The sequence below is a fragment of the Hyaena hyaena genome, unplaced genomic scaffold, assembly GCF_003009895.1.
Source record: "Hyaena hyaena isolate Hyena2069 unplaced genomic scaffold, ASM300989v1 scaffold_254, whole genome shotgun sequence".
Taxonomy (NCBI): Eukaryota; Metazoa; Chordata; class Mammalia; order Carnivora; family Hyaenidae; genus Hyaena; species Hyaena hyaena.
The window spans coordinates 63272-80942 of record NW_024080890.1 but is presented as its reverse complement, the minus strand read 5'-3'; the positions used below and the strand labels follow the sequence as shown (position 1 = coordinate 80942).

Here is a 17671-nt window from a genome sequence, read left to right as displayed (position 1 = left end):
GGGGGGCAGCAGGGGGCGGGGACAGAGCCCACAGCGGCACCCAACCGGAACGAAGCACGCCAAGGGGAAAAGAGACGGTAATACACATGAACAGAGCAGGGATAATATGACGCGATCTAACCCACAGACAGCTGGACTTTCCAGAAGGAAAAGAGAATGAGGCAGAAGAAAGCACTTAAATTAAAAATTTTCCAAATTTGATTAAAAACACCAAACCACAGATCCAAGATCAGAGACCCAATGCAGAATAAATACAAAAACCCACGCCTGCCCGCATCGTATTCAAATCGCTGAGACAGGAGATAAGGCGGGAACCTTAAGGCAGCTGGAGAAGGCACATTCGAGACGGCAGCGCAGGGACAGCCGTGCCCGTGACACCTGACTCGCCAGACACCAGGGTGCTCGGCACCAACGGAAAACATCCCCTGAGTAACTGGATGAAAAAGCGTGAGCTCTGAATGCTGCAACTGGTGAAAATATCCTTCACAAATGAAAGTGAAATAAAGTCGATTTCAGACAGAAGTGACAGAATGATGGCCAGCAGCCCTGCTTTATAGGAAACGCCGAAGGCCGCTGCCAGGGCTGAGGGCGGACCGCGCGGGGGGCCGGGGTCTGCCGCTCAGGTGCAGAAGGGCGCTGGGCGTACACACAACCGGTGTTCGCAGCAAAGATACCGACAGGTTGCAGGCTCCTAAAGCAAGCACACACAGCACACACATGTACACATGCGCACACACCCACACGCATGCGCTTGCACACACATACACATGCTCACACGTGTATGCACAGTGCACTTGTGCGTGCACGCACTGACACATGTGAGCGCACACATGCGCACACTTGCATACAGTCGCACGCACACACACGTACACATGTGCACACACCCACGCACATGCACTTGCACACACATACACATGCTCACACGTGTATGCACAGTGCACTTGTGCGTGCACGCACTGACACATGTGAGCGCACACATACACACACTTGCACATACGTGCACACATACAGTCACGTGCACACATGTACACATGCACACACGTACACATGCTCACACGTGTATGCACAGTGCACTTGTGCGTGCACACACTGACACATGTGAGCGCACACATGCGCACACATGCACATACGTGCACACATACAGTCATGTGCACACATGCATGCACTTGCATGTGCATGCACACGCATGCACACACATGTGCACAGGAGCCCGATGGACAGGTAGGGAAAACATTCTATTGTTACGAGGCTACTGCTCCTACATACCAACAATGAAAAGGCGTGTTGGTGATAAGTGGTGAGCACAGCTGGCTTCCAATGGTGAAAAGGCAAAAAAAAAATTTAAATAAGGACAAAAGACATAAGACATTTCACAGATGAAATTACAGAAAGGCAATAAACACGTGCAAATGTGCCCACTAGTTTGAGTTCTCAGGGAATTACAACTTTAAACCACACGGAGACACCACTCACACCCAGTGTGTAAAAGTGCTGACAAAAGCCTGGGGGGCTCAGTCCGTTAAGCGTCTGACTTCAGCTCAGGTCTTGATCCCACACTTCTTGGGTTTGAGCCCCACGTCGGGCTCTGTGCTGACGGCTCGGAGCCTGGAGCCTCTTCGGACTCTGAGTCTCCCTCTCTCTGCCCCTCCCCTGCTTGTGCTCTGTCTCTCTCTCCCAAGAATAAATGAACATTAAAAACAATGCTGACAAAAGCAAACATTCCCTCCTCATCTGGAACCCTCCGCATGGGCCAAGGTGGGGGTCAGAGGAGGTGCACCCGCCCGGCAGGGGGGCGGGGGGCGGGGCCTTGGAAGGCAGCGAGCGTGGGGGTGGGACCAGAGAGAATGAAGCAGGTGGAAGGCGGAGGGTCCGTTCCTCCTTCTAAGGCTAACTTTCCGCCTTTCCTGCCGCCAAGAAAGTGGGATGGGACCGGGGAGCCGGGACCGTGTCCACAGCCACCTCCAAGGCAAGGAAGCGTTTGTTTTCAGTGTCTGGGTCAGTGTCTGGGGCACGTGGGTGGGGGCTCCCGTGGCACGCTTAGGAAGGAAGTCGCCTTGCACATCCTGCCAGCCGCCGTGGCCCCGGACACTTTGGGGAGCAGTTGGCTGTTAGCATCGTCGCACATATTTTGGGGTCATGGTCAGGGCCGGGGTCTAGGAGGATTCCCATTGCGTGACTAGGACTGAACCCAGGGGCGAGGGGATGCCCAAAGCCACGCAGCAGGCAGGCCTGGGACCTGCTCCCCTGGGGACACTGGGTCATGCCAGGGGCGGGTCACCTGCGCGGTCCCAGATGTCCTGGCCGGGCCAGAGCTGGCCATACTGTAGGAGTGTGCCTGTGACCCGCCGCTGGGTCCCTCCCTGGCTACACAATGCCCAGTGAGGCCTCGCATGCCTGTCCCTCCTTGGCACGTCTGTCACCTGCCTGGATGTCACCTTCCCCGCGTGCAATTCGGGATGTGCTGCACGGTCCCCTGTCAGCCTCAGTGCCAACCCCAGCCATGGGACAAAGTGGCGGCACTGTCCGCACGCCCAGCAGAGGGCGCCGTTGCCCGCCGTGACCCAGCCTGGGAAGGTCTCTTCTGCTCTACAGTCCGGGCCTGTCTCGGAGCGGAACCGGGTGTCTCAGCGACAAGAGCAGCACCGGGGACCAGGGCGCCGGCACCGGCGTCAGTGGGCCCAGGAGCCGGGCTGACGCCGTCATGGCTTAGCGAGTCCTCTCAGCGCTGGGCTCCGCGAGGTGGCTCTAGTCCCGTCCCCGGGGCGGGCTCGTGCGGGCTTCACACGCCCTCTGTGCGGCCGCCGCGCACACACCGCCAGGACCCGCCCCGTGCTGAGACCCGGTCCCTGGGAAAGTACGCATGTGTGAATGCACACACGCCTGCACACACAAACATGCACCCGTGTGCACATGTACACAGACATGCACCCGTGCACACACGTACACACAGAGACATGCACCCGTGCACACACACGTACACACACGCCTGCATACACAGACATGCACCCGTGCACACACACGTACACACACGCCTGCACACACAGACATGCACCGGTGCACACACACATACACACAGACATGCACCCGTGCACACACACGTACACGCAGACATGCACCCGTGCTCACACGTACACACACAGACATGCACCCGTGCTCACATGTACACACACACACGCACCCGTGCACACACGTACACACACTCACGCATACACACATGCACGTGACTGCACGCACACACGTGCAGGCACACCCATCTGCGCAGACGTACGCCCATGCACACACGTGTGTGTATCTGCATGCACACACGCACGTGCGCACACCCTTGCAGTACGAGCAGCTGGGGCTGCTCTGAGCACAGGATCTCCCCAGTTCCCAGCTACGTGCCCCTCAGCCTGCTCCACGCCCTCGGTCCCGGCGCGGAGGGTCGTGTGACAGGGGCTGACGCGGGGCTGCGGGGGGGGCCTCCGGAGCGGGGGTGGGGGGGGCGAGGGTGTGGGGGAGGGGCAGGCGGGCCTGGGGTTTCCAGGGCGCCGGCCACAGCAGGTAGGGGGCGCCTCATCCGATCGGATTTCAGATGCACAATGAGTTTTCAGTCCGTGCGTATCCCACGCACGACTTGGGACAGGTCGTGAGACGCTTGGGACCTGAGACGCAGGCAGGCCTCCCCGGCCTCGTGGGCCGTCGGCGACCCCCTCCCCACACCGGGCTGCGGGGGCCCCTCGCAGAACAGGGCGGCGCCGCGGCCTCCGGCTCCCCCAGCGCAGAAGGGAGGGGGAGGGTCTCCGCCCGGGGCCGCACCAGCCCGGGCACGGGGCGTCTCCGGGATTCCCATCAGAGAAGAAATCCCCACATCAAACGGCTCTGCCAAAGCCCGCCTGGCACCGGGCGAGGTACCTGGGCACCTGCTGGGCTGGGCGCGCCCCTCCCCCCGTTGGCGGAATTCCCCGGCGCCCTGTCCCGACAGCCCCCGCGCGGAGCCGGGCGGGCCGCCCACGCACCTCCCGGGGACCCCGGCGCCTCGGGGGACTCAGCAGCCAGGCGCACCTGGGGCGGCCGACAGCCTCCCCAGAGGCGCAGGTGGGCTCCCGGCAGGCCCTGGGGTGCCGGCTTCAAAGCGCAGAGAATTGAGGTCAGGGAGCGCCTGGGGAGCAGGCAGCTCCCCCAAGGGCCCTGGGGGGACGCTGCTATCCTGGCGGCACGCGGTTGCCAAAGTGCGCGAGGGCCCCTCCCCCAGGCCACCTGGGCCGCAGAAGCCACCGGAGGAAGCCCCCCCCAGGGCCGTCCAGCAGCGCTAACCACCAGGGGGCGCGCTCACGCGGACCCTCCTCTCCGGAGGGCTCCGAGCCCAGTGTGCTGCCCGCCTTCCAGTTCCTTCCTGGACACGTACATGCCTGGTGGCGGCTAAGTGTGTGACAGGCCCCCAGCCCACCCCCCGCGCCGCACACCCGCACCTCTGCCCGCCCCAGAGATGCCCCGCTTCCCCAGCATGTCACACCCTCTCCCCTGGGGATCCCGCGGGCGCCCAGCCGGCCCTGCGTGCTCTGGGCCCTCCTTTCCGCCAGCGGCACGTGCATCAGCCCCACCTCCCACACCCAAACCCGGCCTTGGTCAGCTGCTCGCCTCTCCCCTCCATTCTGGGTCCACACCCGGTGACTGTGGGCCCAGGCCCCGCAGCTGGAGGCTGGGTTTCCCTCCTGGACACACCCGGCTCGGCCTCCTTTGATCTAAGATGATGGACCAAAGTCATTGGAGCCTTGGTCTCTGCCAGCTAGAGGAAGGTTCTAGAACTTCTGGTGGGAGAGGTGGGGAGATGTAGGGGGTGGGGTTGGGGAATGTGCCCCAGGTGAGCAGCCAGCCTCACCCTTGAACCAGCCACAAACCCGGCGTCCCTGGGATGCCCCCGGCTCCCTCCCAGCACATCTGTGGTCCCAGCGGCTTCTTTGACGCCCCCCCCCGCTCCCCACGTCCGGCCGGCGCCTCCAGAAAGGGCCCCCTCGAGGTCAGCACCTCTCCTCACACACTCATGCCTTCAAAGCACCCAACCCTGCCTGCTTCAAAGCTCACAGTCACCAAAGATGTTACAAAGCTCCAAGCCAAACCGTGAACACACGAAGACCTAAAAGGGCTTAAACATGATGTGAAAAATGTTGGCAAAACATGAAAGTGGGATTTTGTGGGTTTTCGGCGCGGTCAAGGCACGAAGTGGTGTGGCTGCGGGAGAAGGCCTCCGGGCCGGGCGGGGCTGCGGTCGCCTGCCGGGCTGGGTGGTGGCTCTGGCTGGGACACAGCTCTGGCTGGGACAGCTCCAGCCTGGGCACAGGCTGGCGCTGGCTCTCAGATGCCGCCCCCCACCTCCCGGGCCGGCTTGCACACGGCCCCCCGCATCGCTGAGGACGCAGTCCTGAAACCCCATTCCGGGGGCCCCTCCCACCGGCCTTCTAAGACTGTGGGAGTCTGCTGTGAGTGAGCTCAGCGCCCCCTCCTGACCCTGTTGTGATAGAGCTGGAGCCTCAGGCACAGGCAAGGCGGCCCGTCCCCAGGGGCCCTTCCACCCCAGCGATGGGGCCGCTGCCCCTTCCGAGTACCACCTGTGTCCCCAGCTGGGTCCCCTCGCTTCCCAGCCTCAGTGTTCTCAGCTGTGAAATGGACCTGAGGTGGGATCAGGAGCCAGTAAATGCAGCCGCAGACCTCCCTTCAAATATCTCTGTAAATGGCAGAAGGGCTTTTCCAAAGGGGAAGCAAGAAACGTGGAAATCCCAGAGTTTCTGCGTGAGGCTGCCAAGAAGGGGGAAAGCCGTGCCCCAAGCAGAGGGCAGGCCCCGGCTATCTGGTCTCACTTGTTGGGGAGCCCCAGGCTGCCCTCGGCTGGCCTGGCCACCTGGGGACAGAGCTGTCCCTGCCTGGGGGTGCGGCTGACTTAAGGGGTCCTGGGGAGACCCCTCTGATTCCTGGTACACAGGGCGGGTGTGTGCTCTTCACGCCCCCCTTCATGCCCCCTTGCAGGTCTAGGATGAAGATACAGGACCCGCCCTCCTTCCACCTCCCCTCACCTAATGAGCCCCAACAGATGCCCTCAGTGCCAGGCCCCAGACCAAGCCCCCAGACTTTGTCCACAGGATGACTCTAGAATCGGGACACCACTGTCCGCGTTTCTAAGTGTGCTGGCCGGGTCCCAATGTCACCCTGGCAGAGCCTAGGGCCAGGCTGAGCTCACTCCCTGCGGGGGGTTTCAGTGGTGGCAGGAGCTCCGGGCCGCCCCTGGGGACCGTCCCCACGTGTAGTCTGAACGGTGATGGCTCTGCCTGCGGCTTCCCGCACACACGCCCCCGGAGGGCTGCCTGCAGTGGCTGTTCAACAAGATGCTGATCGCCACTTCTTCCGGAATCCATCCCGCTTCCCTCTTTTTCCTCTCCGGGGAAGGAGGTCCCCATCTCTGCTCGTGACCGTGTCTTCCGGCCTCTTGATGGCCCTCCCTCCCCCGCCCCGGGAACCGTCCCCTCCTGCCCTGCAGACACTGCGCCTGCGACACCGTCCCGGGGAATCTGCCTGCGTGGTCGCGCCTCCATCCGGTCTTCATGCTGACCGGCCACCTGTCCAGGGGGCCCCGCTCTTCCCCTCACGTCCCGTCCTGTGCCCCCCCCCCCCCCGCCTGTGCCAGCTGGGCGCTGGTTCTCGTTCAGGAACTTCCCTTTTCCACCAGCTCCAATTCTGAACTCCCGTGTCTGGGTGACTCCCATGCTTGCAGGGCGCACACCGCAAGGACAGCACCTGCCCCCACTTTTCCCAGCATCCCACGCAGCTACTCCAGCTCACGTGACCAGCGCCGGCCAGTGGGGGCTTCCGCAGAGGAGACAAAACCCTTGAACTTCACTTTCCTCCCTTTCATTTGAAACTCACTCCAGTGCCACCTCCAGGCTGGTCCTAGACGGGATGGCGTATGTGGAATGTTCCAGACTGCCTTCAGTCACTACAGACTCTGCACGGCTGCTGGTTTCACGGTAGGGGCTGCTTAGCAAAGCCCGCCTGCCCTTCCCAGTTCCCTGCAGACCCAGCAGGAGGGTGGGTTCCGTGTATTCTTTGCGTCCCCTCCTCTGGCCCATGGCCACCGGCCTCAGGCTGCAGGCATCGCCCACACAGGACGCCTCGCGGGGGCGTCCGGTGCCAAGGGAGTCACCACCCAAAGGCTCAGAGGGCCCTCAAAGCATTTCTGCTGGGCGAATGAGGGGACAGATAAACCAGCAAAGGAATGTTCTGGAAGGATCGAGAGAGGAAGGAGTCATGTTGGTGGTTCATCCTTTCCATTATTCCAGGAGGTAGAGAGGGAATCCCCACGGATGGGCAGCCAGCCCCGGGCCCGTGACCTGGGACAGGCCAGCGTGCACCCCACCCCCCGGCACCTGTGCTGCCTCTCCGTGACCCTGCGCGTGGGGGCGGGGACCAGGGCTGGCCGGGTGGCTCCCCGGGCACCCAGCGCTCCCCTGCCCTATACATTCCTGTGCCCCAGGGGCCTGGAACCAGCCACGGACACTCGTGGCCTGAAGGAGAAGTGGGCAGGGCTGCCCCGTCCCCCCACCCCCGGGCGGGCCAGGGGCCGCTGCTCCGCTGCCCCGGGACAGGACCTGACGCCCCTGCAAAGGCGAGCAGGGGGCACAAGGCCTGCCGAGCGCCCAGCCGTGTCCGGGGGAGCTCCGTGCCAGAGGGCGCCCTCCCGCCGCATTTCGGGGCCCCCAGGCCCTACTCGGGGTAACGGGCAACGCAGCTCAGCCTGAGCCCTAAGGAGGGAGGTCCCTGGTGAGGAGGGTGCGGGCTGGAGGGTCCCGGCTCCGCGGCGGGCGCCTTACCAGGAAGGCCTGGAAGAGCCGGAAGGCGCCGAGGAGCCAGACGTACAGGTGGGAGTGCACCCTGGTGGACGTGCCGTTGAAGGCGTTCGCCACCGCCAGGAAGGAGTAGGGCCCCACCGTGAAGAACTCCCAGTCGTAGGCGCCCGACGTGGCGATGCTCTGGTTGGCCTCGAAGAGCCGGGTCCCCGGGTTCCACTTGTAGATGACGCTGTCGATGTTGTGGTTGTCCCCTGCCGCCAAGCAGCCTCGTTGAGCGGGGACCCGCCCCAGGCTGGGGGCAGGGGCTGCCCCAGGCTGCCAGGCCTCAGGCCACCGGGCACTTCCCTGCTCACCCCACGCTCCCTGCCCCGTGCCCAGAGGGAAGCCCCCCCGAGCCCCCGCCTTTGACGGTCCAGACCCGTTCCCCTGTGCCCTCTGTCTGGGAGATGGGGCCCCAGGCCCCCAGCCTCACCACTCACACTGCCCCTCTGCTCTCACTGTCCCCCACAGGGTAGACCTGTGCACCTCCTGACCCCCTGCCTGGAAGCCCCCTCCCCACCTCATGCTCCCTGGAGCCCGCCTGGCTGGGCCAGCCTCTCCGGGAGCACTCGCTTCCCCAGGGAGCACTGAGGAGCGGGCCCTGGGGCCCCCCTGCCCATGAGCAGGGAGGCAGGGGCTCCTCCCCAGGCCCCGACCGGTCTCCCCAGCAGATTGTAGGCAGAGCTGCCCTGGAACCTGCCCTCGGGAATTACAGACAGGAAGGGCTCCGCAGTCACTCCGACTGTCGCCGACCCAGAACCAGGCTCCCCAGCACCCCCCCCCCGCACCCACCGCATCACTGAGTCTGTGTGCAGAAAGCGCCATCCTGTTCTCGGGGAAACGAGCCCCCTCCTTCCAGCCAGTCGACTCCGCCAGCCAGAGTCCACTCCAACGTCCCTCCAGGGGACAGACAGCTTCCCTCCACACCTTTCCCAGTCACCTCCTCCGGGAAGTTAGTTAGTTACTTGGTTGGTTAGTCAGTTAGTTGGGTGGTCAGTTTTGAATGTGGCCGTCTGTGTAGCCAGTGGCCCACGTTTCCAGCGTCACCGCGCTCCCAAGGGCAGGCACCCACACGGACGGCGTCCGCCTGACGCCTGGATGGTGACAAGGGGCCCAGGTGCGTTCACCCTCAGAGGTCACCGTCAGACGGCCAAGCCCAAAGAATCGGGCCGGGGGGTGGCTTATCTTACTGTGTTAACGAGGTGGAGATAAACCCTGCAGGTGAGTCAGCCCCGCCCCTCGCTTCCTTCTGGGTGGGAGGGCGCAGCCTACCTTCCCTGTGGTTGGCCACGGCCAGGAAGTGCTCCCCGGCCACCTCGAAGGCTTCCCAGTCCCGGGCGCTGTGGGTGGGGACCCTCTGGTACGGCGTGAACCGCAGCTTCCTCTGGCTCCATTTGTAAATGACAGAGAACTCCTGACCCTTTTCGTTCGGTTCGAAATTGGCCACAGCCAGGAAGATCTGAAAGACAGGACCCGGGACACGTGGCTCGTGTCACCCGTGCTGGGGCCTGGGGCTGAGTCTTCTGAGCACGTGCGTCCCTGTCCAGTGGCCACTGTCTCTCCAGATCTGTCAGTCACGTTCAAGACCCTTACACGTGTCTGTGTTCGTCAGCCTGTGTCTCCGTCGCTACCCCCAAACCAGGAAGGGCTCTCTGCACGGAACTGTGCCTCATCTCCCGGCATCCCGACCTCCTCCCGCACAGAAGCACAGGCTGTAACACGGCTGAGTAAGACACGCAAGTGCGTGATGCTTGTCGGGCCGGGGTGGGGGCAGCTCTCCAGCGGGGGCGTCTGCTGAGTCCGGAAGCACGTGTGTGCTCAGTAAGCCCGGCACCTGCTCTGGCAAATTGTGTTTCTCACCTTCCTAATATTTCTTTGATGTGAAGTTAACATTTCGGGGCGTGTGGAGGGGGCTCAGTCGGTTGGTTTCAGCTCAGGTCATGATGTCACGGCTGTGGGATCGAGCCCTGCACTGGGCTCCGAGCTGACAGTGTGGAACCTGCTTGAGATCCTCTGTCGCTCTCCCTCTGCCCCTCCCCGCGCATGCTCTCACTCCCTCTTAAATTAAAAACAAGTTTGCATTTTTTATAATGAAAATGTCATCCACCAAAAGGCCAGAGCGCTGGTCTCTCATGCGCTATGCTGGACTCGTAGCACGGCTGGGCCGCAGCAGGCGGCGGCCCAGAGGTCTGTGCGATCTGCTGGCCGTTCCGGCGTCAGGGGCGCCCAGGGGGGCAGGGCTGCGCGGGACACACTCGTGTTGGCGAGTGAGTGCTTTGGGGGACGGGCACGGGGAGGAGGCCCTCGGCCAGGAGCTGGGGAGAAAGTGCCCCGCGCGGGGGCGCCTCAGACCCGCTGCCGTGCCCTCTGCTCCATCCAGCCCTGCCTGGGAGGGGGCTGCCGGCGAGGGCCTCACAGCCGCACCTAAGGGCCTGTCCCCCTCCGTTTGGACACTGCGTGTCCTCAGGGTCTGGAGTGAGTCAAGGAGACAGGACCACAGTTGTCTCCATTCTGAGATGATGCCCACGGTGTTGACCAGCTCCTCAAATGAGCCAATTCAGCCACGAAGGGTCTACACAGACCTTGACAGCGTCTTAGCGTGGTCCTGTCTTCTACTTTGTAGGAAGCCCAACAGACTTCACGTTTGGATTTAGAGACACCCCCCCCCCCCAACGTGTCTGACTTTGAAAGCCACTTAGAACCTGAATAAGACTTCGAAACCACGAGGAACAGTCTTCCCGTAGCACCCGGGGAAGCGATCTCAGCCCGCGCACGGGTTTCTCCAGGAGATAAAGGACTGAGAAAGTCGCGAGGGCGGACTTGCCTTTTTCCCGATGGTGAAGTGCCTCCAGGACTGGGCTTGGTGCGTGGGGATGTTCTGGTAGGAGGCGAACTTCCCGTCGGTCCACTTGTAGATGGCGGACGTGGCTTTGCGGTTGGCGGCGGCTATGAAGAGCCCGGTCTCGGGGATGGCAAAGACCTCGAGGCCCAGCGCCTCCGAGTTGGTGAGCAGGCTCTGATGCTCCTCCACGTAGTCCAGCTTTTCCTTGGCTGGTGATGGAAGCGTGGTGGCCCGGTGAGCGCCTCCCAGCACGGGAGCCGACAGGCCACTGTGGGCGTGCGACCCCAGGGCCCTGAGTCGTGACTTCACGGCATCAGCCAGCACCAGGGCCATTTGCCTGGGGGTGTTTCACCCTCACAGAGAGGCCGTCCGAGGAGCCCGCATGGGCCTGAGGGTCTGTGCGGAGCCCAGTGACACTGATGGGGTGGAGCTGAGATGCCGCGTGCTCACTAGACATTTCCCACCCCCGCTGCTCCAACAGAGGGCTGTGCCCTAAAGTGAGCCAGGCAGTGGGGTCCACGGCCGAGCTGCGACCAGCTCCCGTTTCCCGCGGGTGACTGTCCAGAGCGCCCTGGGCAACCTCCCGGCCCCCATGCGGGAAGGCTCTGCCGAGAGGTCCTGGGGGAAAACATATACCCAGGATCCTGACACCATCCTCAGCCTGTGAGGGCCAGACAAGGCCCGAGGAGGCTGTCCCCTCAGCGGGGACTGGACGTGGACGAGGGGAGGGTGGCAAGCCCTGCCCCCACCCCGTGCCCTGCCCAGGGGGACATGCATCTCCACGTTGAATACACAGGCCTGCCGCCCGAGTTCCTCCCTACTCCCAAGTGACACTGGCTCCAAGAAGGGCCCTGGGGTCCCCAAGCCACAGAAGCCGCGCCACCCGCCTCACCTGCTAACACGGAGACCCACTCGCTGCCCACACACAGGAACAGCCCCTTCCGGCTGGCATCAAACCAGAACTGGGCATCCTCCATTTTGGTGCACGGAGGCCGGGACCCCAGAGTCACCTTCATGTCGGTTTCTGGGGGGAACGAGGAAGAGGCGTGTCCAGGGAACATGCTTCCTGGAGGAGGACCCCGACCCAGGCCGTCCCGCCTTTGTCTCTGCAGGTGGGGCCATGAGGACACGGGGTCTCCATCTCGGCCTGCTCCCCTGCTCCCCGAAGGACGGGCCACACGCCTTCCGGCTTCCCACCGGCCTCACTGCCCACCCACTCCAGCCTTGGTAATCACCCACCGCCCTGCTCACCCCTCAGACCTGTCACTCTCTGGCCTCAGTTTATCTAAGCTTGAGTTTTGCCTGATTCCGCGGCATTTGACCCCATAACTTCTGGTGATCACACCTCATTTCGAGCTGAGCCCCCACGTCCTGGCGCTGCCGCATAGAGGATTTACAGTGACATGGGTGCTGCAGCCAAGCCGACGCCCGCGCCGTGGCCCGGGGCACCTGGACCTGAGGCAGCACCCGGCAGAGGCCCCGGGGTGGCACTCCTGCGTCTCGCCTATTCTGAGCTCAACGGGACACACGTGCAAAATTCCTGTGTAGGTACGGCAGGGGGTGTGGCTTATGTAAACAGCACGGTGACGTCACCCGCGGAAGACGCAACGCGTACTAAATGCCAAATGCTGGGGACCTTCTGGGCTGGGGGGTCATGGACAATTAAATGTGCCTCTCACAGTTTGGGGTCCCCACTGGGGCGGGGGCTGCCTATCAGAGAGGGATGGGGATAAAGACCCCAAACACTGCTCCGGGGGCTAAACAGGCAGCAGATGGAAGTCAGAGGCGCAGAGAAGGAAGATGAGGTCAGGAAACAGCACTGGGTGCCCCAAGCAGGACCAGCCTGGACGGCGGCCACTGGGCGAGGCCCCTGGAGGAAAGGTGGGCGTGTCTGACAGGGCCCATCTTTGTCAGTTTCATAGTCCCCTTCCGGTCTCTGCTGCAGGTGGCGAGGCTCTGGGGCTCTGCCATCCGAGAGGCGGAGCGGGTGGCTTTGACCTACTAACCATAGGGATATTTTAGCACCTCGTTATCTTCTGGCCTCCCCTGCAGGACTGGGGGCACGGACAGCACGGCCAGCTCGGGGCTCCCGCAGGGGCAGAGCCTCGGGGTGGCGTCGGAGCCGGGCAGCAGGACCAGCTGCCTCACCAGGCCCTGCAGAGAGACGGACAGCCTGCTCGGAACCTCGCTGCTAGACAGCGCCTGGACCCCGGGCTCGGCCTGGCCAGACCCTGGTGGAGGCGTGGGAGTGGGCATTGAGGGTCTAGCCACCCCAAGAGCCAGGGGAGAAGAGTCTGCTAATTGGGTGGGGTGTGGGGAGCCCTGTGAGCGCTGGAGGACCATCCACCGTCCTAAGGTAACAGCCATGGAAGGGGGTTCCCTGGGAGCCAGCCTAGTGTGTCGGGGCTACGTTGCTCATCCATCCACCTGTCCATTTGTCTGTCCATCCACCCATCCATCCATCACTCTTCCATGTGTGCGTCCACCCATCCATCCACCCATATGTCCATGGATCACTCATCCATCTACCTACCCATCTATCCCTCATCCCTACGCTCACCCACCCATCCGTCCATCACTTATGCATCCACCCATGTGCCCACCCACCACCCACACAGCTGTCCATCTATCCACCCATCCAAGCATGCCTTCCACAAATATTCACCAAGCACCTATTATGTAGCAGGCATGGGTGTAGACACTGGACGCAGCACAGAACTACGCTACACAGGCCCCCCACCTGCACTCTGGGGGAGAGACAGGCAGTCGGCAAACACACGGCTGGTCTGAGGGTGGTCAGGGCTTTGGGGGAAAGACAACCGGGGGAGGGGCCGGGTGCAAGGCTCATCTTCTCCAAGTCAGAGGGGAAGGTCATGGAGAGGACATGGGGCGGGGCCCTGAGGGTACGGGGTGGTGACAGTGGGGGGGCGGGGGGTGCCAGGACGAGGGAGCGGTGAGTGAAAAGGCCCTGCGGTAAATCATCAAGTGTGGGGCCCCACATACCCCAGGACTCCCTGCTCCCGTGTGGCACGCACGATCTGTCGGGTCGGAGCGTGAGGGCGCTGGGCCTGCGGTGACGGCCCCCGTGTGAGCACTGCTGTTGGGAGGCCGGACGGGCAGCCCCTCCCGCACTTACCGTGAAGAGGCCTCTGGTCCTCTTCCGGCTGCCGATGAAGAAGCGGGCTCCTCGCACCGAGAGCGCGGCCGGGAAGCGCACGTCAGCCATTCTGAAAACATTCGAGGGTGGCTTCAGGGCCATGGGAGAGCAGTGTCACAGCCCATTTGTGCAGAAACGGACAGGGGACGCAGTGCATGACGGCCTCATCTCCCCAGGGCGGCCGTGACGAACACCGCATCCGGGGGCTTGCGCCGCGGGTTACCCGCAGTTCTGGAGGCTGGGAGTCTGCGCTCAGGATGCTGCAGGGCCCCCGCTCCCTCTGGAGGCCCGCGGGAAGGTTCCTCTCGCCTCGCCAAGCGCCTGGGCCTTCTGGTATTCCCTGGCTCGTAGCCGCGTCGCCCCTCCGCCTGCCTCGCACGGCCTTCCCCCTGCCTCTCCTCTTCGCATGAGGGCCCTGGCTCTGGACCAGCGCCCGCCCAGCGGCAGAACAACCTCAACTCAACTTGATAACATCTGCAAAGACGCTGTCCCCAAGCAAGGTGCCACCCCTGGGTTCTGGCGGGCGTGAGTTTGAGGAAGGCTCTCTTCCCCGGGACAAGAGTCTTCTGCAGAAGTGCGGCTGCGGAGGCGTTCGTTCAGCGGTGCCTCCATCTCTCCGGAACTTCCGGGGACTCCTACCGGCACTGGGTCCCCCGCCTGCCCGCCCTCGACCAAGCCTGTAGGGGAACGGATGGGATCCGGGTGGGAGGGGTCCTCGCGGATGACCTGGATGGTGTTGGAAGATGTGACCGGAGCTGGGTCTGGACGTGGAAGTGCAGGCTGCACCCCGAGCGTGGGAGAGAAGGTGGGGAGGAGGGTCCTGACTGGAGGCTCTGGGGAGGATGAGCCAGGCATCTCCCCCCGTACGAACACCTGCTCCTTCCAGGCTTGCATTGGGCTGCCTGCTCTGATCACAGGGCACCCTCCGTGGCACCCACAAGGCGTGTGGAGCCCAACCCCCAGGCCCCGGAGCCCCCTGGGCCACCACTGGCTGCAGCCGCGGCTCCTTCCCTCCCCTTCTTTACCCCCTGCACCTTCTCATCACAGAGTGGCCCCCTCTGCTGGGGCCCCACTGTCTGCACCCTGGTAAAGGCCCGGGTGCACTGGGGAGCAGAGGGGGCACTCGTGGTAGAGACAGATTTAAACAAAGCGTACGTGTCTCAAGGAATCTTTTTATTATGGAGTAAGTTTCACAGTAACAAAGCAAAGTAAGTTTCTACCTCTGAAAGTAATATGTGTAATAATGATTGATTTTAATGCAAACCGGACAATTTGTGGTTTAAAAGAGTCACCAGCCCCACTGAGCCAGGACAGAAGCTCAGGGCGCCGTGGGTCGTCACGACCTGGTGGGACCATGGGGACCCACACTCCCTGGTCCAGCCTAGTGACCAGGCGACCGCGAGCACAGGGAACACTTCTGAGTGCCTGGGGCTGGGCCGAAGCTGCCCGAAGGATTACTCTCGTGTTTATTTGGAGTTTTAGTGACTATTCACTCATCCCGGACAGGCACCCGGGCTTAGGTCAGATGATGTGTCGAAAATCACAAAGCAGGAGCTGGGCTCCAGTCAAGCTGCAGGCTCAGTTGGCTCTGGTGCCCGACCCCTGGGACCTTCCGCCGCGCCTTTCCGGATGGTGACCGCACTCCGCAGGGCACAGTCCCCCTCCCCCCCCAAGCCCAGTCGACCCAGCCTGGGCGCCTGCACTCGTCTCCACCCACCGTGGCCTCTCTGGAGGACAGGTTTGGCCCCCGACCCTGGGATGACCGCGCCTGCGCTTCGGGGATGGTCCCGAGGACTGTTCGCCCGCGAGCCGGAGCCCACGGCGCCCGGTGCCCGCAGCACCCGGACACGGCCGCCCGCCCCGCGGCCCTGGACCCTCCCCGGGCACCCTGCTACCTACATGTCCACGGGGAGGCCACAGTCCGTGGTGAGGGAAAAGGATCCTTCAGACACGGCCAAGACCAGCGTGTGCCATCGGTTGTCCGTCAGGGCGGGGCTGCGGAAGGTCACGCGGGTTTGCCAGGCACCCGCCGCGCCCGGGCTGAGGAACAGGAAGTGCAGCCTGGTGGTCGAGTACCGCAGGCCGAGCAGCAGCGCGTCAGGCTCCTCAGCCACCAGCGTGAACAGGTACTCGTTCTTCTGCAAGAGAGGGCGGGGCAGGTGAGGGCGGGGCAGGTGAGGGCGGGGCAGGGGAGGGCGGGGCAGGGGAGGGGGTTAGGGGAGGGCGGGGCAAGGGGCGGGCCGAGGAGGCGGGGCAGGGAGGAGACTAGGTGGGGGCGGGGTAAGGGGGCGGGGCCGAGGAGGCGGGGCAGGGGAGGAGGCTAGGTGGGGCGGGGCAGGGGGGCGGGGCAGGGGAGGAGGCTACTGGGGGCGGAGCTAGGTGGGGGCGGGGAAGGGGGCGGGGCTCGCAGGCAGGGCCTACGCGGCGGCCGAGGTCTGCGGTAGGCCAGAGGGCCGCTCGCACCCGCACGGCTGTTGGAGGCTACGGTGGGAAGGCGGAAGCTCGCGCTGGTGTGGACGAGGAGGTTGGAACCCGTGCGCACCGCTGGCGGGACTGCCGACCGGCCTAGCTGTTCTAGAACACTGCGCGGCAGACCCTGGCCGGGACTGACTGACGGCAGGGCCCCAGGGAGACCGCCCACCGTCCACACGGGTAAGACGCGGAGCCGCGGGGTGGGGTGTTGCTCAGCCGCACTGGGAGGCTCCCGCGCCCACGCACACGACCCCGCGACCTCACGCGGAGTGGGATCGTGTCCCCGAGGACGAGCAGTCACTCCTGTGAGACACCTCACCCAGTCACGCTCAGGGACGGGGCCTGGCGGGGGCGCGGGGCTGGGGCGGGGGCTCGCTCGGCGAGGACGGCGGCAACGTCCGCACGGGGACGGCGGGGTGGCCGCACACGCCGAGTGCCGCGGAGCCGGACACCGCGCGCTTTCCGTCGCGTCTCTCGCCACAACTACAGTCCACGTGCCCCGCCAGCGAGGCCAGCCGCGCACCGCATGGCGCGTCCTTGATGATCGGTACCTGCGGCTCAGGGCCTACTGCTTCCCAGCCCAACACAGCTACGGGGCAACGAGAGTGACCAGCTGGGCACCACAGCGGGCGCCGAGACTGGGGCCTGTGGTTTGGGCAGCGCCTTGGCCGCGTACGCTGTGACCACACCCGTGCAAGCATGCCACTAAAGAAGTTAAAGCCTCCCTGGCCCTCATATTTAACGTAACATCTAAGCCAGTAAAATGCACTTGGCGTGGCCTGAGTCACGTGGCCTGTGGTGCTGAGGGACACACATGGTCCCTTTAGTTTCCACAGTGGGACACGGAGCCTGGAGTTACCTTCCACAGGGGCACTCTCCCATGTGGCAACTTTCAGGGAGTGGGGGTGAGGCGTGGAAGCCAAACCCACAAAATCAGGACACAATCCTCACATGGTGATGCTTGGGACATGGGCAGGTGGCCGGGAAGGAGCAATGACCTCGCAGCTACAGCACCTGCTGGGACAGGAATCCCCACATCCCCCTGTTCAGCCCAGCAGCACGAGATTCCTGGGCGAGGGCGGAGTCCCACCCCGCGGCCCCGCCCACAGGAGTTAGGCCCCGCCCACAGGAGTTAGGCCCCGCCTCTGGGGCCGCTCGGTCCCCGGGTTCCAGAAATGTTCCAGGCTGGGGGAGACCACGTCTGGGCAAAACCCTGGGATCCCCCACCCCCATGAGGGTCGGATGGAAGGAGGCAGATCGGCCGGTGAAGTGAGTTTATTGGGGTGCCTGAGGAGGGGCTGACAGGTGGGAGGTGGGGGCCGAGCGACCCCAGCAGAGAAA

The 17671-nt window shown here is 63.8% G+C and overlaps 2 protein-coding genes across 2 annotated transcripts in view; both read right to left on the bottom strand.

Moving 5' to 3' along the window:
• The window catches only part of TSPEAR (thrombospondin type laminin G domain and EAR repeats), a 48684-nt gene that overhangs the window by 8052 nt on the left and 22961 nt on the right, over positions 1–17671 (bottom strand). The window contains exons 2-8 of the mRNA XM_039245481.1: positions 15758–15996; positions 13838–13928; positions 12708–12855; positions 11594–11725; positions 10684–10910; positions 9132–9318; positions 7842–8071 (exon numbers count right to left, since the gene is read on the bottom strand). Coding sequence (XP_039101412.1) covers positions 7842–8071; positions 9132–9318; positions 10684–10910; positions 11594–11725; positions 12708–12855; positions 13838–13928; positions 15758–15996 — 1254 coding nt within the window. The remainder of the gene's footprint in view (positions 1–7841; positions 8072–9131; positions 9319–10683; positions 10911–11593; positions 11726–12707; positions 12856–13837; positions 13929–15757; positions 15997–17671) is intronic.
• LOC120240654 (keratin-associated protein 10-8-like) overlaps positions 16660–17671 on the bottom strand; it is a 10677-nt gene continuing 9665 nt past the window's right edge. The window contains 1 exon segment of the mRNA XM_039245426.1: positions 16660–16919. Within this exon segment, the coding sequence (XP_039101357.1) occupies positions 16660–16919 (260 nt within the window).